The sequence below is a fragment of the Pteropus medius genome, unplaced genomic scaffold (genome assembly GCF_902729225.1).
Source record: "Pteropus medius unplaced genomic scaffold, Ma_sr-lr_union100, whole genome shotgun sequence".
Lineage (NCBI taxonomy): Eukaryota > Metazoa > Chordata > Mammalia > Chiroptera > Pteropodidae > Pteropus > Pteropus medius.
Genome location: NW_024348527.1, coordinates 1,436,410 through 1,461,953, shown reverse-complemented (window position 1 = coordinate 1,461,953; position 25,544 = coordinate 1,436,410). Strand labels below are relative to the sequence as shown.

The window sequence follows — 25,544 nt, the reverse complement described above, 5'->3', positions numbered from 1 at the left end:
AGAGAGAGAGAGAGAGAGAGAGAGTGTCAGTCGTAGGTATGAAATGATAAATTCCTTAACTTCTTATCCCAAACTGCTGGCCATCCACATTCATCAGTTTCACCTTCCTTCTGGTTATAATGGAAGAGATTTCCCTTTATTTGTGCTTTGGTCACATGCCTTCTTTTTTTCCATAGCTTCAATTTCTCCCCCTCTCTAGTTGACCTCACATCTACTTTTAAACTCGTTCATCTCTCTCCTATTAAAAAAGATAATACCCACAACTTTCCTTTACCACATACTTTCTCTAGCTATTGCCCTATCTCTCTTTCCCTTCACAGAAAACTTCTTGAAAGACTTTCCATTTCCTCGCCTCTAATTTACTCTTCTTAAATATTTAAGTTATTTATATTAAAGTGATACTTGTACGTAGTAAAAAGTCAAATATTACTAATAGTCTTATTGCAAGAAATAACAATCTCCTCCTCACCACAATTTCTGCTCTCCAACAATAATATTGAGCATTTACTTTGTGCTGAGTATTATTCTAAGCCTTTATAAGTATCAACTCAATTCTCACAAAACCTTATGAGATAGACACTATTATTATCCCCATTTTACAAATGAGGGAATGAGGCTCGGAGAGGTTGTGTGACTTACTTAAGGTCACCCAACTACTAAGGGGCAGAGGCAGGATTCAGACCTAGGAAGTCTAGTGCCATAGTCTATACTTTTACAACAAAGCCAAGCAATTTCAGCTTTATGAGGTATTTCTGTTGGTATAACTTTTATGTTTCTAAATAGCATCCTTATATTGCTATTTTTTCAATTTTAGAAATCAACAGTTGACCTGCAAATTTGGAAAAATTTTCAGCCATCATTTCTTCAAATGTTTTTAATACCACCTTTTTCCTCTCTTATACAGACCTCAATTATATGTATATTAGGCTGCTTTAAGTTGTCCTCAGCTCACTGATACTATATTCAGTTATTTTTAGTTTTTTGTTTCCTCTGTGTTTCATTTAAAATAGTTTCCAATGATAAGTCTTCAAATTCACTAACCTTTTCATTTGTAATGGCTAATCTGTAATTAACCTCTCCAACGTATTTTTCATCTCAGATATTGTAGTATTCATCTCTAGAAGTTCAATTTAGATCTTTCTATATCTTCTATATTTCTATTTTACATATTTAGCTTTTTTCTAGCTTTTTGAACATCTTGAATACAGTTATAATAATTCTTTTAATGTCTGATTCTGACATCTGTGTCAGTTCTGGGTTAGTTTCAACTTTTCCTCTTCATTATGGGTTATATTTTCTTGCTTCTTTGCATGTCTGGTAATATTTGGTTAGATGCTAGACATTGTGAATTTTATCTTATTGGGTGCTGTGTATTTTTGTATTCCTATAAATATTCTTAAGATTTGTTCAGTTAAGTTACTTGAAAATAGTTTGATCCTTTCGGTCTTGCTTTTAAGATTTGTTAGGTGGAATCAGAGAAGTATTTAGTTTAGGGGAAATTTATCCCCACTACTGAGGCAAGACCCTTATGGGTACTCTACAAAATGCCCCATGAATCATGAGATTTTTCAGTCTAGCTGGTAGGAACAGACACTATTCCTAGCCTTGTGTAAGCACCAGGTTTCGTTCTATCTATCTTTTTGGATGGCTCTTTCTATTGCACTTGGCATTTCCCTCACATGTATGTGTTGATCACTATTTTGTTGAAGACCAGTAGAGAACCATCTGAAGTTCTCCAGAATTCTATATGTGCAGCTTTCTCATCTCTGGTACTCTGCCCTGTGAATTCCAACCAACTTAGTCTCCCTGGACTCTCAGCCTTGTATTTTTAATTAGGGACTCCATTGGGCTCTGCCTGAATTCCCATTTATGTAGCATTTTACTGCTTTAATTTTGTTGGGACAAATTTTCTCATAGCTTCCTAAGAACGAGTACAGAGGAAGTAAATTTTTGAGAACTTTTTGTTTTAAAATTTTTTAAATTTATTTTCACATTTGATAGGTTGAAAATAAATTTCCCTTGTAATTTTGAAGGCGTGACTCTATTGTCTCTTTTCTATTGGTGTGTTGAGAAGTCCACTGCTATTTTAATTCCAGATCTTAGAATATGACCTATATTTTAAAATCTGAAGCTTTTAGGTCTTATCTTTAATCCAGTTTTTCTGAACTTTTACTGAGAAATGCTTTGGTGCGGGTCTTTTATTATTCACTTTTGATAGGCACTAAGTGGATTTTTCCAATCTGAAGACTAGTGACTTTTACTTCTGGGAATTTTTCTTGCATTATTCACTAATAATTTCCTCCCCTTTATTTTCTCTGTTCTCTCTTTGTAGGACTCTATTTAGTCAGATGTTGGACATCTTAGATTTCCCTCTAACTTAATTTTTTTTGTTGTTTCTTATTTTCTATGTCTGTCTTTTTTTTCTGTCATCTAAGATGTTTCCTTAATTCTTCATCCAACCTATTAAAGTTTTAATATAAGCATTTATATTTTTATTTATATAACTTCTTTCCTGACCTTTGCTTCTTTTTTAGCATTCTTTCTTTGCTTTGTGGATTCAAACTATTCATTTATCTTCCTGAGGATATTAATGATAATTTTTAAAGTTTTCTTCTAAACTCCACATTGTTTTAATTTCCTCCGAGTTCCTTTTCTTTGTTAGTTTGTTTTAGTTTCTGTCTTTCTCTAAATGCCTGGTAAGCTTATGGCTTCCTGTTTGAATTTAAGCTCTTCAAAGTGACTGGAAGATCTACGGGGATTGGAATAGTTTGTTGCTTATTGAACTTTATTATAGGATTATAAGGCAGATTTTTATTATGGGGACCCCAAGTGTCAGCTCTGTAGGTGTTTTCTCTTGGGCCAGTTTCCCCATGGAAATAACCTATCAACCTCATGTTTCTGGTGGGAGATGAAGAGTATAAGCCTGGCTGCCATCATTCTGGGAGGCAAGCAGGGAAGGAAAGATGAGAGTTTTAAAACTGCTTTTAGTATAGTGTCAAAGCTCTGCAGAAAGTAAACCTCAAATCTTCTGTTGAAAAGGGGAGAGATAGTCTCAGGTTGAGTGAATCTTGGGGTCTAGTTGTTCCTCATGCAAACTTTCAACTGTCTGTGGTACTGATGTTGTTGGCTTCTTGACTGAACTTTCTCTGATCTGTTGCTGGTTATCACTCATCTATCCCTTTCTAGCTTTCAAACATTTGTTGACAATCTCTTACTTGCTGGAATCTCTTTTTCCATTCTCTTTGTCTTTGTCTTTGTGAATTTACAATGTTTTATTCTTTGACTGTCATTTCAGTGAGATTTCATGAGAGCAAAGATAAAACATATTTTAAACCACTGTATTTAATCATCCCCATTTACTCTTCAACTCTCAGAAATGTCTTCCGCCACTACCAGACTGTTGAAAGTGTTCTTTCCAAGGTCACCAAATGAATACCTTGTGGCTAAGTATAGTAAACACTTTTATTTATTTTATCTTACTGTTTCATCTTACTTGATCTCTCAGTAGCATTTATCCCTACTGACCATTTTTACTTGAAATTCCTCTGCCATTAGTTTCCATGGACACTCCTGGTTTTCTTCCTATATATCTGGTTTATTTTCTCTTTGTGAACAACTCTTCCTAAATCTATTGTTTTAATACTATAGTTCTTCATATTAGGTTATTCTCTTCTTCTTCTTCCTTTTTCCTTCTTCCTTCTTATTCCTCTTCCTCCTCCTCATCCTCCTCTTCCTTCCTCTTCCTCTTCCTCTTCTTTCTCCTCCTCCTCCTCCTCCTTTCTTCTTCTTCTCCTTCTCCTTCTCCTTTTTCCTTTTTTTTTTTACTACTTATTCTCCCTGTTGCAAACTAAGAGCTCCTAGGGCTTTGATTACCATCTAGATGTTGATGATTTCCAACTGTATCTAAATCTCCTTTTAATAAGCTCAGGTCTAGCCTGTGGGGTAGGTGGAATAGATGACTATCTATGCAGTATGATTTGAGAATCATCTACCCAACTTAAATATCTTTCTCACTGTTCTCTCACAGAGTCTGAAGTTCTTCTCCACTATTATTCGTTGTAGTGTATTATATTAAGGACCAAGACTTTAGTTAAAATGAAATTCTAGCTGGGAGAGATACTCTTCCTCTTTTACAAATGACACTTGTTATATAATCCAATAAGAGATCAAAGCCTTGAGAGATAGCTAAAGTGTTTTGCTTAAACATAGAAATATACACACACATATACCCCAATGTCATTTTTAACGCATCCATAACTTTTGAGCCACTATTTGGGAGTATAGTATCCCAATATATATGTGTATGTATACATAGAATTTCACAAACATAAGTTCATGCTCTATATATTGTATTTTACCCTACATTTGAAACTTAACAATATATCATAAACTTTCTCTGTCATTGGATATTATTGTATAACCTGATTTCTGGTGGCTTCATAGTATTTCATCATTTGACATATAATGCATTACTTAGTTCTGTCACCATTGTTAGACAATTGGATTACATACGGTGTGTTGAGTGCCCCTATAGTTGTACCTTTGCATACATCTCAGTTATTTCCATAGTAAAAAAACATGAAGTAGAACTGTCATGTCAAAGAATATTTAAATTTTAAACTGTTTTGATTTTAATTCTAAATTGGCCTCCAAATTTTGAATCAATTTCAGTCCTAATAAAAATATGTAGGCATTAATTAACATAGGTATAAAAGCTCCTATATTGTCATTATTTATGATCTTAAATGCTGTCTCATTTTAATTTACATTTCTTTGATTTCTCATGTAGTTGGTCTTTTTAGTATATTTGTTGGCTATTTGTTTTCATATTTTGTGAATTAACTTTCTGTTCTATTTGTCTACACTCCTATCCCCACTTTATTTTCTTCTCATTTCTAGACACCTTAAAATCTGATCTGCCTCCAATTTTGACCCCTTCCAGCCTATCCACTGCAGCCAGAGTACTCTTCTTGAAACATAAATTTGAGCGTATCATTCTTTTGCCTAAAAGGCTTCAATGGCTTCCATTGGTCTTAGGATAAAATGCAGAGTTTATAACATGGCCTATGAGGCCCTGTGTGACTTTGCTAATTGTTCAGCCTTCAGGCAGGAGAGAACACACACATCCACAATCTTTGCTTAGCTAATTCCTACTCTTCGTGTAGGTTATTGCTTAAAATGAACTTCCTCTGGGGAGATTTCCCTTGGGGCCTGAGTCTCTGCCAGGTAACTTTTGTGTATACTCCACTCCTTTTGTAGCAGCACTTCTATTTCCTATTTAATGTCTTGCTCCTTCATGATCTGAAAGCTTTGTGAGGGCAAGGACCACAATTAACTTGTTCTCCCAGTGTATCTCTACTGCCTAGTATAGTGCCTAGCACAATAGTTTGGCTCAGTAAGTGTTGGATGGATGGATGGGTGGAAGGAAGGAAGGAATAAAGAAGATTGGGGAGGCCAGGAAAAAAATTCGTAAATCAATTTTCTGCTTTAATTCCTGCCCTGAAGAGGGAATGCATATTATTTTGCACTTGGCCAAAAATATGTCTTCTTACTCGTTAAGTTCTGGAAGATTGGTTATTCCATGTGAGACTTTAAGATTGTACCAAGTTAGTCTTTCATTTGTTTATCCTGGCCTGCAGTTTATTCTTGAAACATCTCTATTTTTAGAAACAACCAAGAGATATTGTTAGTAGATGTGTAGCTGGGTATACATGCATGAGGGTATATATTTGTTTAACTCCTCATCCCCTTACAACTAGTTCACCATGAAAGTTTCCTCCCTGGTATTTCTACATCCAATGCTGCTTCTCTCCAGTCTAACTTGCAATGTTGTCGCCAAGTTAATGTGTCTTTCTATTCTGTCATTTGTATGCTCAAGAATCTTCATTGGCTCTGATTCAGGAGGTCTGGTACAGGTCCTCAACATGTATGTTTTGGTCAAAGCTCCTGAAGATAATTCTGATGTGTAATCATGGTTAAGAATGGTCCAGCATGCAATTATATACCTATTTTTTTTTTAAAAGGAACTGTCTGAATCGTTAAGGGTATAGAGTTTAGAAGCCAATGAACACATGTTCAGTTATATTTCTTTTTTTTTTTCCTGACCTTTACTGCTTGTGTGACCATGGGCAAGTTACTTAACCTTTCTATGTGTCAACTTTCTCACTTATAAAATTAAAATAACATTTACTACACAGGGTTATGGTAAGGAATAAATTAAATAATGTAAGTAAAAAATATATACATATATATATGTAAAGTGTATCTGTATGTAAAGTATGTATGTAAAAATACTAAATGCTCAATTAGCAGTTGTGTTGTTGTTAGTCATTCAGTTATTCATTCATTCAACATTTATTCACTATGTGTCCAACATTGTGTTAGGAACCATGGAAGATATAAGGTATAAAATATGAACCCTGCTCTTGAGATGCTTAGAATTAGCTGAGGAGATAAAACCAGCATAACATTATACAATTAGAGAATAATAAAATTAAATGTAAATGTTATGAAAGATCAAATAAAGTACAGTATTAGGGGAAGGGTTTAAATCAGCCCCAGTGTGCTGGCTTATTGATTAGCATAGAGAAGGAGAAAAAAATCTCTCAAACTGCTCTTACCAAGCCTTCAGAGGTTTAGTTTTGATGCTGCCTGCCAGATGGAAAATGATGCAGAGGGAAAAAAAATCTTGTATTTACTTCTCAAAATTAAGACAGGATGGGGGAGTGTGTTTGAGGGGTGAACATATGTGAACAAATATGGTATAATCCTTAATTGGTTCCTGATGATCAACATTTAAATAGTTTCCATTGGAAAAGCACAGATATGATATTTTTCACTTAATGAATCACGCCCCAGAAATCAGTTACTTTCACTTTGTTAAACCAGAAATCAAACACCAAATAAGGTTGCAAACCTATTTTGATGTATATTAATGTACTTTTCTCTTTTGCAGGGTCGCTATGGCAACTGCATCTTCTCAAGTTCTGATTCCAGACATCAATTTTAATGATGCCTTTGAAAACTTTGCTTTAGATTTTTCCAGAGAAAAGAAACTACTGGAGGGGCTGGACTATTTAACAGGTGTGAAAATTCTGTGCTTTCCTTCCCATTCTAATCCTTCTCCTTTGTTGTGCTTTTACTTTAAAATAATCTGAAAAAGACAATATTTATAATGAAAATGCTTTTATAACCTATAAAATGATACACGTATCTTTTTAGATGGAACACATTTTAGTTTCTGTAACAGAAAGGATACGTGATTTGTAAAATATTTCTGGGGGCAGAATGAGTATACCATCCATACTTAAAGGTAAAAAAACTAAAAGTTGCTGATGGATTTCTCCTTATGAACCTATCAGTAATGTATTGTCGCTTGTTATGGGGGTAGAACTCAAGCGCCAATTATGGAATATTAGAAAATGTTCCATGTGGGTACTGGTACCACTTAAATGATTTTAAGGAAACAAGAATTAGCAGATTAAGAAGAAAAATATAAGAAAAGTCTGGCTTGCAGACATTTTTAGAAAATGAGGAGTACAACCAGCCTTTTAAAAATGCTGACTACCTTTAGAATTATTTGAATGATCATTTCATGAGAAAAATACATGCATGCAATAACTTTGTGTTTGTAGTTATTTTTGTTAATATATTAAAATAGCTGTCATTTATTGAACATCAACTTTATGCCTGACACTGTATATTAATTTTGTATCATGAGTCCTTGGAACAAATCTATGAAGTAATTATCATCCACATTTTACTGATGAGGGAATGCATATTATTTTGCACTTGGCCAAAAATATATAGTGAAACTTATTTTGAAATAAAAAGAAATAGTTTGAAGGTCATATAATAAGAAAACAGTGTGACCACTTTGCTCTAATATTTACACATGTGGTTTTACAGAGTAGACAACTAGGCAATTATCTAAATAAATTAGGTTTATATCTTTGCCTAAAATATCTTTATCGTTGAAGCAAAAAATGGTTTTTGGGAACTTGAGGTCTTCAGGTTGTATGGTATGTGCAATCTAATGCTTCTTATTAAGAAAATCTCCTCTCCAGAAGATGGGCAGCAAGAGTAACCATTGTAAAATCCCTAACAGAGAGTGTGCTTTCCTTACCTTCTGTCCATTTTTCCTTACAGCCCCAAACCCACCATCTATCCGAGAAGAACTCTGTACTGCTTCCCATGACACCATTACAGTCCACTGGATCTCAGATGATGAGTTCAGCATCAGCTCCTATGAGCTTCAGTACACCATATTCACTGGCCAGGCTAACTTCATCAGTAAGTCATGGTGTAGTTGGGGCCTGTGGCCAGAGATAAGGAAATGTAAGGAAGCAGTAAGCTGCTCAAGATTGGCCGGGGCGCCACGAGGCAAGTGTTTGTAAGACATGTTAGGTTGTTTAGAACAGTGTTTCCTAAGACAGTTTAAGTTCCCCCCCGGACATTGCAAAGACCTTACTGACCTGTCACCCATCAGCAAGTTGTGTATTTCCTTGCTGGGCAGTCACTGGGGCCACTCCCATTTGTTTGTGTAATCCTTAGCCTTTCTTCAGTTAATACATGTCACTCCACTCTCCCAAGTCAGAATGTAGCTCAGAATTCATTCCTGGGTAGCTAAGCCACCATCATTGCTGATTATATGTATGTGAACATCTTTTTTTTCCTTGACTCTTCTTCCACTTCATTGTCATGGTAAAAATACATTATGTTCAGAGACTACTACTTCCTTTATTGCACTGATTTTTATTAGTGAATATAGTGACAAGTGTCGTGCCTCTGTCACTCTATCCCTTCTCCCTTTCTTCTAGAATTACACCAAATATAAAAATGTGTCAATGGGCCACAAAATGAAAAATGTTCAAAGAGCAGTTATTTAGCTCACATATTATAATTTCACCTTCTGATGAACTGAAGCAACCCAAGACAGAGTCAGAATTTAACTGATTGATTGCCAGACAAGAGGGATTGAACTGCAAATTCCCTTCAATGTGCTGGGGAAAATGGAAATGAAAGCAGAATTAAAGCTGGATTTCAAGACTGGAACTGATTCTCATCCTAAGTTTGCATCTGCATAACTGCTAATTAGTAGTTTCTTTTACCTGTGTATGCTTCTATGTCTAACTTCACAGGCTTGCATGAGGGGAGTTTTTCCAATGAAATCCTCCCGATTGGCTTCCTTTTCCTGTTTTGTGACAATTCTGGGCACATGATGGGGTGAGGAGGTGAGAGGACATTTGAGGTCAAACTCTATAAAACACTTGCCTCGTGCAGCTCCAACCTAAGCCACTTGGCTTAGGTAGCTGTGTTCTTGGGTGTTCCTGGGTGTTTCTTCAGTTTGTGAAGTCACAAACTCTAAGGCTTCCCCGACATGCTTTTTTGCACTTGTCTCTCCTGTTCTGGAAAGTCTTTGAGCTAGCAACCTTGCTTTTTCTTCCCAATATGTGGGAAACAGTGGTCTCTGGGAGGTTGAGAATAAATCCAAGAAGTGAAAGAAGTGACAAGGATCTGAAGGCTGTCATCTTTATTTTCAAGGTTATATAGTCCTTTGTAAAGAAAAGCTTAAAGGATAATTCTTAATAGCAGTTGGATTATAGTATCTTAGAATTGGAAGGGACCTTAGAAGTCATCTAGTCTAATCTTCTTCCCTTCTACCAGACACCCAGTAAATGATCATCCTGTCACTCCTTGAGTGTTTCCAGTGATGGATAGCTCACTTCTAATAAAACAGCCCATTCAATTGTGTAGCTATAAATAACTGTTAGTGCTTCCTTATAAAAGGCCTAACTCTACTAGTAAATAATAATGACAATAATAATTTATGCATATATTGTTTTACCTTTTACAAATGCTCCCACATGCATTATCTTATTTAGTCCTTATTTAGTATGAGTTCTTACTTAGCCTTATGAAATAGATCACTTTAATTCTATTTATAGATGAAGAAACTGAAGTTTAATGAGTTGCCCAAGGTCACAGAGATGCAAACCGATGGAGTCGAGATTTGAACCCAAGCCTGTCAGACTTCAAGCTTAATGCTCCTTGTATCAAAGCACAGCTACCAATTAGTCCTAGTTTTGCCCTTTTATGTCTCACTAACAAACCTAATCCATCTTTCATACGAGAGTTCTTAAGATAATTTTAGGCAGCTCTCATATCTCTTCTAATTTTTCTTCTTTTCCAGGCTAAACATCCTCAGATCTTTGTTCCTCACGTGACAGTTTCAAACCCTTTACTTTACCATCTTGGTATCCTTTTTATGGACACACTCGGATTTATCAAAGTGCTTTATAAAATACACTGTCAAAAAAGTGAATATAGTACTCCAAAAGTGATATGACCACCACAAGGAATAGCTAGATTATTTTTTTTTGTACATTAACTGAGCATTTGATCAGCTGAAATCCTTAGGAATTTCAAATTCTATTCCTGTTCAATTCATTCTCTAAATGGAAACACAACACCTTGAATTCATCCCTATTACACTTTTTCTGGTTAGTTTCGATTCCTCATTTCAACCTGCCAAAATCCTTTTGAATCCAGTTTCTGCCTTCCAATACATTTACTTCCCCTTCCAGCCTGCTTTCCATGTCTTTCTCTGATCATTGATAGAAAAGTGGAACAGGACTGGGACAAGGGAATTCCCTGAAGCAAAATTTTGGATGGCAATGGGCAGATAAGATGAAAACGTTTTACTAGGAATAAATATTCATGAAGATTTAAGGTTTTAGTCCTACCTGCCAGTCTGGCCTGCTACTGTTGACTGATCCTCAGTTCTGAGAGCTACTTTACCTTGAGGATTTTCTGTTTTCTTTTTCTTTATACCGTTTTCCTTAGGTATAATTGACATTAAAAAGTTGTCCATCAACAGATGAATGGATAAAGAAAACGTGGTATATGCATACAATGGAATGTTTTTCACCCTTAAAAAAAATGAAATTGTGTTACTTGTGACAACCTGGAGGGCATTATGCTAAGCCAGACATAGGACAAATAACTATGATACGACTTATATGGGGAATCTTAAAATAGTCAAGCCCCACGTTTTCTTTAACCATAAATTTTATCCTTGTTGGCTAGAATTTTGTCAGGATAAATAGCTCCTCTTACTTTTTTTCAACTTTTTTCCTTTATTTTTAACTTTATCCCCACCTCATCTAAAATGTGAAATTATCGCAAGCTAATAATGTTTCAGACGATGCTGTTAGCAGAATGAGAATTTCTCCAGATGTTTAGATGATTGTCTTCCCCATTACTGTATATCTCTTCTCTGTTTTAATTTTGTGTTTTGCATTATGAAAGTTCTGGCTATAACCTCTGGCCAGGAAGTATATAACACACTGCCACAAAGATATAACTTCTATTTCCTCTCCTTTTCATTCTCATGCAAATATCTTCCACTACACATTTATGCTTAAATTCATGTATTTCTATGTTGTAATCTTTCCCTTTTGAACAAGGTGTATACTTTCATTACCATAATTCAGTCTTAAATCCCATCTCACCAAGTCTCAGTGATACCCAGAGGATCCATAGATTTACTTTTTTTTTAAATTTAGAAATGATTTCAAAATAAAGTTGCAAGACTAACACAAAGAATGCCCACATACTCTTTACCCAGATTCATCCATTGTTTATATTTTGCTCTATTTCCTTTAAAATTCGTTAGCATTCTCTATTTCTCTTTTGTTCTTAACCATTTGAGAGTGAATTGCATACATTATGGCCTTTCACCCCTAAATTCTTCAGTGTATGTTTTTTCAGATAAGGAAATTCTCTTAACATAACCACAGTATAATTATCAACTTTAAGAGATTTAACGTTGATGCAATATTTTTATCTAGCCCGCCATTTATATTCTAATCTTGATATTTGACCCGATAATATCCTTTATAATATATAAAGGACCCAATATTGTCCTTTACAGTCTAGGGTCAGGTATTGCATTTAATTATCATATCTCTTACCTCCTTTAATCTGAAACATTTCATCAGCCTTTCTTTGTCTTTAATGATATTAACATTTAAAAAATGCCCTTTTATTTATATATTATTATATTCCTCATTTGAGGTTTGTCTGATATTTCCTCACAATTATAGTCAGATTATGCATTCGTGGCTGGAATACCACAGAGGAGACGTGTTCTCCTTAGGACATGACATCTGGATGTGCATAATGTCCACTTGTCCTTCGTTAGTGATGCTAATATTGATCACCTGGTCAAAGGTATTGCCTGATTTTTTCATTGTGTAGTTTCCTTTTGCAACTAATAAGCAATCTTTGCGGTAATACTTTAAGACCATGAAAATATCCTGCTTCCTCATCAAACTCATCCTACCCCGACTCCTGTTTTAACATCAATAAATAATTCTTGCCAGATCCAATCTTTACATTGATCATTTCAATGATTTTCCAACCAAGCATTCCCTTCCATATTTGCAATCTGGCACTATGCATTCTACTGAAAGCAAAAGCCCCACCCTCTGTTTATTTATTTATCTGCTTATCAGCATGGACTCCTGAATTTTCTTTTTTCAAAGGTTTATAATTCTTTACTGCCTATACTTATTTTGGTGCTCACATTGCCTAAATTTAGTCAATGGAAGCTTTTTAAGCTGACTCCTGGGTCCTTGTGTTCTCCCATCATTTTCTTAAACACTTCCTTACTCTCCAGCATAATAAAAGTTTCTAGGCTCATTTTGAATTTATCCTGCCCCAACTTTTAAAGCAGCCATTTTCCCAAGCAATCTTGGTTCCTTTTAGGGAGAGAATGGTATTCGAAACCAAGACCTGTAGACTAGAAATATGCATTTACACCCATGTGCATATACATATCCATACATATAATATGTATACACATATAATTAACATATGTGTACATATTATGCTAAGAAAGACGCGACACACACACACACACACACACACACACACACACACATACACACACGTATATTTTAGAAATCATGAGTTTATACCAATACCTCCAATTCTAGTCTATCTCCATAGGTTCTTTCTTTCCTTTCACCATTCCATATTTGTATATTCCTACTTCTATGAAGAGAACCCTGGCTCCCAATAGCATTAACACATGCACTCATTTACTCACTCCCGTAATATATCTATAGTAGCTTCTGAATTGCTTTCCCCACACCACTACAAAACAAACACTAGTTCAAGACTTGTCTGCAATCTCCTCTTGCCCCCATCCATCCTTTTGATGTGGTTGTTTTTTTATTTATAATGCAATTGGGTTCATTTGTTTCAGTTTTCCTTCAGTTTTAGTCCCCACTCTTCCCAATCATATTGACTTCATTTTAATTTCTGAATTTTCAAAACAACAACGTGTTTGCAAAAGGGAAAACTGTACAAAAAAAGTATACTCAGAGAAGTGTCATTCTCTCCCATATCCTTTTAATCCTGATCCCCTCGCGTCTTTGTAGGTAACAACTTTATTATTTTCTGTTTTTTTTTCCTTCCTGTTGTTATTGTTGTTTTGTAGCTCCAAACAAGCATATGTATGTTTTCTTATTTGCCTTTTTTTCTTGCAAAAAGTAGCACACTATATATACTTTTGCAATTTGCTTTTTTAAATTAGCAATATATCCTGAAAATCACTCCATCCCAGTTCTTGGAGATTGTCCTCATTATTTTTTAAACCTGTATAATACTTCATTGTGAAGTTCACTTATTTTTGTTTTGTATTGTTAGAAGTATATCTTGAAGATCATGTATTTCCCTGTTTGTAATAAAATTTCATGTTCAGTTTACAATCCATACTGTGCATTGGTACATAGACAACCAAATCTTCCTTGTCCCTGGCTCTCATCTTTTATTGTCTTTTCAGAAGAATCACCAAACATTTCCACCAATTATTCTTTCTACAGCATATCTGTTTGCCCTCCATTAAGCTTCTCTTTCTAATTTGAATTTAGACTTTTCCTACTTCTCCCCAAATTAATTATAAAACACCTCATGATAAGATCTTTTTCAAAAATTTCATTATTATTTTAGATTTTCAAATTCACTTAAACCCTTTACTGTCGCTGCATAGCACCATTCATTTTTCCTTGCTCTTTCCTTTCCATCCTCTGGTAGAATTGTGTTTAAAAAGTAGTAAATTGACTGAACAGCAGATAACAGAAGAGAGAAATCCAGATAATCCATAGACTAGAATGTTGATCTCTCTTTCACTAAAAGTTAGCCAAATACATGTTTAATTCTGTATTTTTCTCTGTTTAAGTCAATGTTTATGGTATAAAGAGTTTCAAAAGCAGAAACCTAGGTTTCTGATCCTTTTCCCTGTGTGGAAGGGAAGAAGGTTCCAGACAACAATGTTTTAAGGACCACCCTACCCTAAATGAATATTGGAATCAGAGCCAGGAAGGGGTAAAACTGGATAGTTTCAAGTGAGGAGATGATATTTCACCTCCTTGGCTTTCCTATGATACCTTGGAACCCAACTAGTATTGGAAGTAAGGGTGCGAGTGGGGTGGAAGACTTGTACCATAAGCTCTGTAAGCTTTGCTACCTTACAGAAACAAAAAAAACATTGTTCTCCACCCCATGAATTGTGATGTAGTGGAGAGAACACTGGACTAAGATTAAAGAGACAAGGGTTCTACTCTCAGCACCATCACCAGATATCTGGGGCCTTGGGCAAGTCACTTTTCTTCTCTTCGTATTAGTTTCTCATTTGTAAAATGAGAGAAATATGGTGTCTCGGTGTCCATTCAGCTCTTGTGCTCTGCACAGGACTGCTCCATCCATTCGAGGCCAGAGTCAGCTCTCAGAGGATTGGACCTTTGGAGTTCAATCTAGAAACTCCATAAAAGAGATGATTCTGTGATTTTGTAGAGTAACTTTTCCTGTATTATTTGGCAGAAAATTGAAATAACCTAACTTTTACTAGTGGTTACATTCAATTACCACAAGCAAGGGAACTGGCATAAGCCTAGCTCCATGAGAAAAAAGAAACAGAGGAAGTTCGTCTCATTATGTCTTTCAGGACTCACAAGAAAATAAAATGAAATTCACTTTTGAGGGCTTATGATGAATTTTCAATGTGCTTCTCATCCTATTTCTATCACCTGCATGGTTAATGTTCTTGTCTTTCACCATGTTACAGGCCTGTATAATTCAGTGGATAGCTGGATGATTGTGCCCAACATTAAGCAGAATCATTACACAGTGCACGGACTCCAGAGTGGGACACGCTACATCTTCATTGTTAAAGCCATAAACCAAGCAGGCAGCCGGAACAGTGAACCTACCCGACTAAAAACAAACAGTACGTTATGGTGATTCTGAAAGCAGACATCAGTTTTCCCCTCCATGCTAGGGAGTACACTTAGCCTGAGCAGGCACCTATAGCCATGCAAGACAGCAGAAGTCCTGATAGAGGAGCTTTACTGTTGTAGTTTGTGCTCTGGGCAAGGGATTTGTTCGTGCCCCTGGGAGATATGTGGACACAGATATACATATAATAGTTGATGGTTTAGGAGGATGTTAGTGAAGAGTTTTTCTCCTCACCACACCCTCATGCTTAGGAAACAGTTAAGTAAAAGGGTACTACAGATAGACGCTGCTTAACAGTGAGGAAACATTCTGAGATATGTGTTGTTAGGCAATTTCATTGTGTGTGAACATCAGTGTACTTCACAAATTCAGACAGTTATAGCTTACTACATACCATTGTATGGTATACCACCATCGTATATGTGGTCAGTCACTGACCAAAACATTGTTATGTGGAACATGACTCTATTTGTGATACTCTGGTAAAACTCTACTGCAGAGAGGCCACACCTATAAGAATGCTTTTGACTGCAAGTGACAAGAAATTCAACTAACTTAATGTAACAAATAGTATTTGTTAGTAGCTTAAACAAGGTATTGTTTTCTCTCTCACATAGCAAGAGGTTTAAAGGTAGGCAGCTCAGGTCTGGTGATGTAGTAAAAGATCCAAGCTTCTTTTGCTTCATGTATTGGATTTTTGCCACATGGTTACAACATGACCTCTAGATGTCATATTTTCTTTCACTATAGGAAGAAGGGGGAAAGGGTTGGTATATATGATGACTGTCCCTTTTGTCAGGAAAACAGGCACTTTCCCAGAAGGTTCTCCCACCCCGTCTGACTTCTGCTTCCAACTATATCCATCTTATTAGCCACTCCTAGCAGCAAGGGGGGCTAGATGCTGGAATATTTAGCTTTCCTTGCCTCTACAGTGAAAACGGATAAGAGAAAACAAGTACGAAATGGGTGTTGCATTTGCCAAAAGGGTCTGCCACAGACAAATTTTATATAATACAGCTCTTGCCATACTCAGCAATTGGCTCTTATTAGCTGGTTTTGTCATATGACTATAAGGAGTTCTCTGCTGTAAATGACCCTACACAAAAAATGTTTTCTCTGATCACTGATGATGCAATAGTCACTCCAATGAAGTTACCTAATTATGTTATTTACATCCCGTTTGCAAGAGAGCAAAAAAAAAAATTGTCCTGTTGTTGAGTTATTTTCAGTTTTGTTCTGCCTCCAAGCAGCAATTATCTCATCAATTCCCTCACTTTGTCTCACCTCAAACACTCCTTCCCCTAAGAACCACTCAAATCCCAAACCACTGATTGAAATAAAGCTAAGTGAAAAACATATTTGAGAACATGAAACCCTGAGAATGTCCTTTTAATTTCATATTATGAAGGGGGCAGCATATTCTTATTTTATTGAAAATGGTGGCTTCTGGCCTGCTTCCTTAATATAATCCAAGCAACAGTCAACTTGTACTGACCCAAGAATGATCATCATACTGATGGTCCTGGAAGACAAAGAATTCTTAAATACTTCCTCATGTGTTTTTTCTTTTCAGGCCAACCCTTTAAACTGGACCCCAAAATGACTCACAAGAAATTGAAGATCTCCAATGATGGATTGCAGATGGAGAAGGATGAAAGCTCTCTGAAGAAGAGCCATACCCCAGAGAGGTTTAGTGGCACAGGGTGCTATGGAGCAGCAGGAAATATATTCATTGACAGTGGCTGCCACTACTGGGAGGTAGTCATGGGTTCCTCAACATGGTGAGTGGATCTCGCTTTTCTCTTATCTCCTCTGTTGTTAGGTTCCTGTGAAATTTAATTCTATAACAAACATAATATCAGTAAGTCAAGATTTAAAGGCATGTGATGAAAACCACTCCTAGAAAAATGTGACAGCCTTTTAAAATAAAATCATGGAAAATATACTGAGCTAGGAGTTGGAAATTACTACACCACTCTAATGGAAAACTTTTTAAAGCTCTAGTGGAATCAACATTATGGATCTAAATATAAACTATTTAAGGAAGAAACATGTATTATATTTCTTATATATCCTCTGTAGCAGAGGTCCTCAACCCCCTGGCCGAGGACCTCATCTGTATTTGCAGCTACTCCCCAGCACTAGCATCACCACCTCAGCTCCACCTCAGATCATCAGGCATTAGATTCTCATAGGAACACTGGTCCCCGGTGTCAGAAAGGTTGAGGACTGCTGCTCTATAATGTCTAGCACAACTCAGAACATTAATAAATGTTGATCTCTCCTTTCCACTGCCTCACAGGTATGCAATTGGCATTGCCTACAAATCGGCTCCCAAGAATGAATGGATTGGCAAGAATGCCTCCTCATGGGTCTTCTCTCGATGTAATAGTAACTTCGTAGTGAGACATAACAACAAGGAAATGCTGGTGGATGTGCCCCCACAGTTGAAGCGTCTGGGTGTCCTTCTGGATTATGACAACAACATGCTTTCTTTCTATGACCCAGCTAACTCTCTCCATCTTCATACTTTTGATGTGACCTTCATTCTTCCAGTTTGTCCAACATTCACAATCTGGAACAAATCTCTAATGATCCTGTCTGGCTTGCCTGCCCCAGATTTTATTGATTACCCTGAGCGGCAGGAATGCAACTGCAGGCCTCAAGAGTCCCCTTATGTTTCTGGAATGAAAGCTTGCCATTAAGTTTCAAGAGAGCATATAATTCACTGGCTCCCCAGTTCAGCAGTTCATTCCCTCCTAAACCTCAGTTAGTGTACAATATACAGCATACAAAATAAAGTTCGTTGGAAACATCCAAAATAACTAGATATTTTAGATTTAATTTTATGAATTAAAGCTTATATTGGAATTAGCGTTTTGAGTTTCTCAGAACAAATTATCTGGGTTCAAGCCATTGAAGAATAAATTTAGAGAAAGCCTCTCATCATTAGAGAATTGAAAATTCCCAATGATTTGGAGTATAAATGATATTGGAAGGAATTAGGGTAATTGTAGGTAAATAATGTAGAAGGAGGCTCCGAACAAGGGGCTAGCCAGCTGGAAAGGGGAATGTCATCTTTTCAAGTACTAGCCAATTTGGCTCAGTAGAATTTTGAAGTGTCAAATGATTACATATTATATGTGGCTTTTAATAAAACCTACAATTGTGGATTTATTATAAAGAAAACATGTATGTGTATATGTAATATATATAAAATGAATAAATAATATATGTCATTTATTCATTTTATAATTATATATACATAATAAACTGTTTAATTTGATCATTTGAGTGAGAAATATACTAGAAGGGAAAATAAATTATACCATTCATTTTTGTCCCCTAAAGGGAACAGTCAACATTTCTCTTCTCCCTCCTGTCACATACACATACATATGCAATGATATAGATGGTAGGAAGAGCTCTAGGTTGGATTAGGAGAGACTGAAGGACAAGACTGCTCAAGAGATGCTACTGCTGGATGGAAAACTGATCAAGGTAGAAGTGTTTCATGTAGCAGTTTCACTGATGCTACCTAATGAAGAAGTTCTGAATTGTTAAAAATTCTGTCACACCCTATTTCAAAGAAATACAGTTTTTTTTTTCTTTTTACTTTCAAGTACATAGTTACTAAAATTAGGCTAAAAAAGAGTTGCATAATGGAACTTATTTAGGAACCTACCTTAATTACTTAATCAGTAAGAATAGAGTGATGCAATAACTATTTGCATACAAATGTACTTGTGTTAAGAATGCCTGAGAACAGTTCGTTTTCTTTAACAGGTTAGATAATCATTCCTCTTGCCACCTTGTTTACACTCTCATCTGCTTAGCCAACACTTCATGGCAAATGCAGATGTCAACTTTATCCCAGTCCTGGTTGAAGGGAACCAAACTCTATGGTCTATGCTTTTGTCAGTTCCACTGCAGGGATCAGAGATGTCAGAACCGCAACTTTCTCCTTTCCAGGAGCTGAGTCAGCTTCAAGGAATCTACGTTTTGGAAGTTGTGAAAATACTACTGTTTTACAAAGCGGTGGCTGTAACCAGCCCCCAGATTGCAGCTTTGAAACAATGCCCGAACTTCTCCCCTCTTCCTTTGCACCACCTTGATGGACATTCATTCATTAATTAATTCAATAAACTATTAGATGCTAGGTACCACACATCTGCAGACATACTGATCAAACAGAGTCTCTGCTGCCAATGGCTTACTATTTTGTAGGAGAGACAAAATAATCTATATAAATCCCCTAAATAACGCTTTTGTATTGTTTGTTCACCTAACATGGAAAGCAAGACTGAAGCAGATACAGATGGCAGGCTCAAACATATATCTCATGGCAAAGTCAGCTTTTTAGTTGAAAAATAAAACATATTTACTTAACCGCTAATCAGGAAATGAGCAACCTCAGTTAAGATTCTGCAGTGCTGGGAAATACTTTGCTGTAATGGAAAGCTCATAGCCTTTGGACTAAAATAATCCTAGTTCTTCAGCCATTTACTAGCAGTATGACCTAGGGCAAGTACTTCATTTCTCTGAGCCTCTGTTTCCTTTTCTGTAAAATACCTAACTCACAAGGCTGTTGTGAAGATTTAAAAAGATAGCACATGTAAACTGCTTAGCACAGCAACTGGCATTTATTTAAGCATACAACAAACATCAAGCTCTTCCCCACCAGCCCCAGCCCCAATAGAGTGTAGTGGTGCTTTAAAATGTATGCTTTTCATTTCTACCTTTCTCTGGTCTCTTCTCTATGGCCTATCCCCAAATTCTTAAACTAAATATGATTTCCCCCCTTTATAAAACCTTTCACTGGTTCTCATAACATTCAACAGAAGGTCCTAATTACTTAGAGTTTGGCTTTTCGGGTCTCTATGTGCTTTCCCAGCTTCATCTTTTGTCACTTTCCCCCCCAAACACTGGTTACTCTAGCCAAGCTTAACTATATTACACAAGTTGTTCTCTGAGCTTGGAAAAGAGGCATTATTAACAATTTTTATGCCCACAGTAAGTAAAAAATAGGAAGTATACTTAAAATGCCAAAAGTGCAAAACATTGCACTTCTATCGCAGTCCAATTTCCTTTACCATGTCCTTAGGTCTCCTACACCATTCATTTTTTGTGTCCTTTAGATTTTAGTGCCCTTTAGATTTTAGTTCTCTGAGACAAAGCTTCAATTTCTCCACCCTACTTTTGACGCTGACCTGGACTACCTTTCCTCACCTCACACCTCTCAATCGGATTAATTGCTGATCCCCCAGACTGGGTTATGTTCTCCTCTTCAGAGTTCCCATGACACCCTGAGAATCCCTACCCCACAACTCCCTCAGCAATAATTACATTGGATAGCAGCGTTTCTCAGTGTGGCCTTCAGACCACATGTTATAATTATTTTTAGTATTTGTTAAAATAATTGATTCCTAGATCCCACCCCTGATCTCCTTAATTAGAATATCTGGACACATGAGTGGAATTTTACATTTTTACAAGCTCCCCGAGTAATTCTGATGCACAGAAAAGTTTGACGTAAGAGAATCATCTTCCCTACTAGACTGTGAATACCTTGAGGGCAGGGACTGTGTCTTTTGTTTTTCTTGTATTTTTAACACCTGACATAGTGTGTGGAACAGAGTAGTTGGGTAGGCAATGTTTATTGAACAAAAGTATAAGTGAATGAATGAGTGAATGAATGATCAAATTTCCCTGTTGTACTCTGATATCTATATTGGTGTTTATTATTTCCTGGACAGAAAAGCTTGATTACTTCTCCATTTGGGCTATATTGATATTATTTTGCAGATGTCTCTGGACTCATATACATAAATGAGTTTTGTCCTCAAAAGCTCTTTGGAAGTATACTTGGGGAATTACGTGGAACATGTGGCACCCTTTTTTTCAATAACTTTTCAATGTTTTTCAACTTCGTTCTTTGAAAGTGGATTTAACTTTTGGTTATAACCAAAAATCACTGAGCTAAGCCTACTGAATGAAGTAGGAAATGAAACTGGATTTGGGGTAAGCAATGAAGTTTCTGAGTCAAATAATGGAAAATGCTTTCCAAGAAACAACATGGTGGAAAGTACTCGGTGGGGGTATGGTGAATCCCACATACTTCAGTTAACTTAATACTCTCATAGGGTACTGGTAATGCCAGAGACCTAAAGAGGAGCATTGACTACCTTTAGCTAAACCCAGTAGGACAAAGGGACTAGGACCTTTAACATCTTCCAGGAAGGTAACTCCATAAGTGTTCATTATTGTTGCTTTACTCAATATTCTCCTACAATCCTTTCTGCTAACAAATTGTTCTCTGTCTGCAATTTATGCTTATTTACACTTTTTATACTGTCTTATTGAAGAAAGCACAAAAATAATCGAAAATAAAGTTAAATCTGTTTTGAGAATATGAAAGAAATTTTAATGCCACATTGGAATTCTGGCTACTTGTAAGTAAGAGTAACTGCATCTGTATGTGTTTTTATCATCTAATTCTATTGTGTAACTTCGGATGCAGTGTCATTCAGATTGCTGCAAAATCATTTACACATTTTCAGCTAAAATACAGTAGGTAAATTTTCTAAACTTCCATGGTTTACATATTTATATATGACTACCTGGATGGAGCAATCCATGGATGGACTTTTTGATATGCTCAAATATTTGATACCCTTTTCTCTACAGAATGGAGAATGTGAGGCTGACAGATAAAAACCACTCCCACACTAATTTAAATTTGTGAAGCCAATTGTAGCCTTGGAGCCATTGGGCTGCATTTGCCTATGTATTACAGGTTGATCAGGTCGATTGCCATCAAGTCAGGTAAAACTTCCTCTTATGGTCTGATCTGCCAGCTTAGATATATGCTGTGTTGTTCGCCGGAATATTTATTAGACTATTGTTGAACTATTTTTTATCAAATATTTTAACCCAGGCTTGTTTGTACTGGGAGCTCTGGACCAATAGTGTCTCTCCTACTAACAGAACTTTGAGCATCTGTGGATTACACAGCCTCATCCCTCTAAAACATCCCAGCACACCTAAAATGCTATATTATGAATTAAATAAATATATATGTATTAATGAGTTCTTGATTTTCTCTCACTGGAGTGTAAATTGGGGGAAATTAAAAGGAATACAACCATGAGTTACTGGAATTGTCTTAATGATTTGAAGGGAATTAATTATAACAGGTAGAGATTTGGGCAGAGAGGGTCCAGGGCTTATGGAAATTGAGATCCAATCCTGAAGACTTTGGTTTCAGGAGCAGGATACAGTCAGAAAGATTTTTTTAAAAATGAAGGTATAGGGCCCAAGTAAACATGACACAGTTTCAGGAGTTGGAGGCAGAAGATGGGAATTAAGGAACAACAAAGAAAATCCCAGTGCTGGAACCTATTAAGTTCAGGGTAAGGCCAGAAGTGAGTTAACTTGCTGTTCAACTCCTGGCCTGTAGGAGATGCCTTGGAGGGTTAAGAGATCCCTCAGAGCTGGGCTTGGGCATACTTTAATCAGAGTTGTGGTTGCACTGAGACTAAAGGGGGCATACAATGTGAAGTGAAGCAGGCCAGTCAAGGATGGCAGCTAGAGAAGTGACTTGAAACAGGTTGTCAGACCAAGAGCCTGGAACTAAAGCCCCAAAACAAGAAGATTACAATATAAGGGAGAAAAGAATTTTGAATATCACGGTTGGTAGTCTAACTGGAGAGAAACCTGGGGAAAAGCTGGATAAGGGGCTATTACCCACAGCTAAGTTTTTATGTTTGTTTTGATGTGCTTTTTGGAAAGCTTGGCTCCATTTAACATGCCAGACCAGAGCAGACATAGAGTCTTTTATGTTTTACCTAGGAATAGGGTTGGTCCTAGAGTCTCAGTGAAACTTATCCTGTAGGTGAGGACGAGATGGTCTGTTATAAATTTTAGGAGTAACAGAGGCCAAGTAGGTTGTTACACGGATATTGCACTGTATATATCATAATAGCTAATGAGGATGACTCTCTTACACTGAATTTCCAGGGGTGGGGGATCAAAGTGGTCTTCCTATGACTATTGGGACACTATACAAATCACAGTTGTGACTGGTCTGACCTGGCCATTCAAGAGGTATTTATTAATTACTAATTATGTTCCTAGTACTGCTCTCATTTCTGTGGGGATATATTAAGATGAAAAAGTATTCCTAACATTTATAACTAGTGGATGCCCAATTCAATAATTCTTCCTAAATAATTTTTGATCTATTAGTGGTAGCTGAAATTGGAAGCTTTTACTGCAGACATAGGGATGAGAATGGAAGCTCTTACCAGACTTTTACATAAGAGATTCTTTGCAAATGCTGGTAGAATAGAATTAGAACCTAAAAGCAGAACAACAAGTGGGCCACCTCGTACATTGTGAGGTTTGTCTTAGGTTAACTCCATACCACCACTCCAGTACTACCCCTCAGACACATATCCCTGGTTCAAAATTCCCACAACTATCCCTCAGTAACAAGCTATTGTTCTTTAAGGCCAGTCTCCTTCAAAGGCAATAATTAGAAAAATAAATTAGTTATCAGTACCTCTAGCAGCTTTCGTTTTATTATTAATTTTTGGCCCTTGTCTTTTCAATCTTCTTGTTAAATTTATAGTTTCTGGGCTACAGCAATTCCACACAAAGACAGTGGCCATGCAAGGCTTCTGACCACTTCCAAATACTGAAACAACCCCATGTTGTCTGCTTCTAGGGCCCTTAGAACAGGCTTCCAGAGATATTTATTCCCTACAGGCAGGAACTACAACCTTATCTTGGCTTTGAAGAAGTTTCAGAGGACAGACTTTTGTCCCTCAACATCTCTTTAAGAATAAGAGAATACAATCTCTGAGGGGAGAATACTATAGGAAAGAAGCATGAGAACTGCACAGATTGACTAAATATTAAATCAAGTAGAATTCATAGCCTCTTATGTGCCATTAGACTCGGAACCTGGTTGATCAGCCACGTAGCCAGACCAGAGGAATCTACAGATCAAAGGAAAATTCCTGTAGAGATTACTAACAGTGGTTTACCCATACCTTTAATGCTTACCCATACCATAAAAGGAAAACAGAAAAGCAAAGACTTTAAGCTGTACCTTGTACAAGTTAAAGATAAATCCAACCGTTCATTCCATTCTTTACTTCCTATAATCAGTAATTCTACACAGAAACTGAAAAAACATATATAAACCCAGCTCTTTAGACACTCTGTTTCATTCTCTGAGAGGAGACAACACTCTGTCTATGAAGTGTTATTCCTTCTGTAATAAACTTTTCTTTGGCTTGCTCTTGAATTCTTTCCTGTGTAAAGCCAGGGACCCTCTTTTGGCGTAGGGCTTGAGTCCCCACTGGTAGGGGTGAATTTGTCCATCCTGCATCAAAACCTCCAAAACTGCGCCCCCTACATGGCAGAGGAGAGGAACTTGGCATAGCCACTAGTCCAAGTTATCATTCAATCACTCATTTATCCATTCATTCAACAAGTAATTTATTGATTTCCTTTTGTGTCAGGTGCTGGAGTTCAGTGATGACTGAAACACATACTCTCAGCGCTCATGAGATTCATAATCTAGAGGGGAGACAGACTATCAAAAAATGAACATCTTTGTAATAAGAGGAGCTATCATTGCTTGATTGTTTACACTTTCCCTGACACTATTCTAAGTACTTGAGATATAGTAACCAATCCTCCCAGCAACCCTATAAGGTAAAGACTATTATTGGCTCCATAGCACGTGAGTTCATCCTTGTGCTCTGGCCGAAGCCAGCGGATTCTGTGATTCTGTGGTACCTGGTGAGCTGTTAGCAAGGGTTTTGGCCATGGCTGCCTTTGGCACAGGATAAAAGAGTTTAAGGCCAGCATCGAGGAAATGACCCAGCCCATTGGCTCCTGGATTTGGGGAAGACCAGGCAGGTTTCCCAAGACTCTACTAGGCACTCTCAAAACCTCCCCTGCCAAGGTTTTCCCACACTCTTTTTTTCCTCCTCTTTCTTTCCCCTCCCCCCTAATGCCCCTCCCTCCTTTCCATGCCGGTCCCTCCCTCAGAGCCGCCTCCTCTCTGAGTCATTTCCCCTTCCCCGCCCTAAAGACCTTGGCTTTCTCTATGAATCCCTTCCCTCTGGCAGGAAGCAGAGGAAGGAAAAACTGGCTTTGAGAACAAGGTGAGCGCTTTGCCCAGCGAAGATGAGCAACGCATCCCGCCCTCGCCTCTCCATTCGGAG

At 36.9% G+C, this 25,544-nt stretch overlaps 1 protein-coding gene across 5 annotated transcripts in view; it reads left to right on the top strand.

Annotated features, from left to right (window-relative positions):
- The window catches only part of MID2 (midline 2), a 91,426-nt gene extending 68,973 nt beyond the window's left edge, over window positions 1-22,453 (top strand). For 3 of the 5 annotated variants that reach the window (XM_039879729.1, XM_039879725.1, XM_039879726.1), the window contains exons 6-10: window positions 6,956-7,083; window positions 8,149-8,382; window positions 15,134-15,295; window positions 16,877-17,084; window positions 17,606-22,453. In XM_039879729.1, coding sequence (XP_039735663.1) covers window positions 6,956-7,083; window positions 8,149-8,382; window positions 15,134-15,295; window positions 16,877-17,084; window positions 17,606-18,008 — 1,135 coding nt within the window. In that variant the 3' untranslated portion in view covers window positions 18,009-22,453. The remainder of the gene's footprint in view (window positions 1-6,955; window positions 7,084-8,148; window positions 8,383-15,133; window positions 15,296-16,876; window positions 17,085-17,605) is intronic. The other 2 variants (XM_039879727.1, XM_039879728.1) reach the window with 1 other exon arrangement.
- The last annotated feature ends 3,091 nt before the right edge of the window (window positions 22,454-25,544 follow it).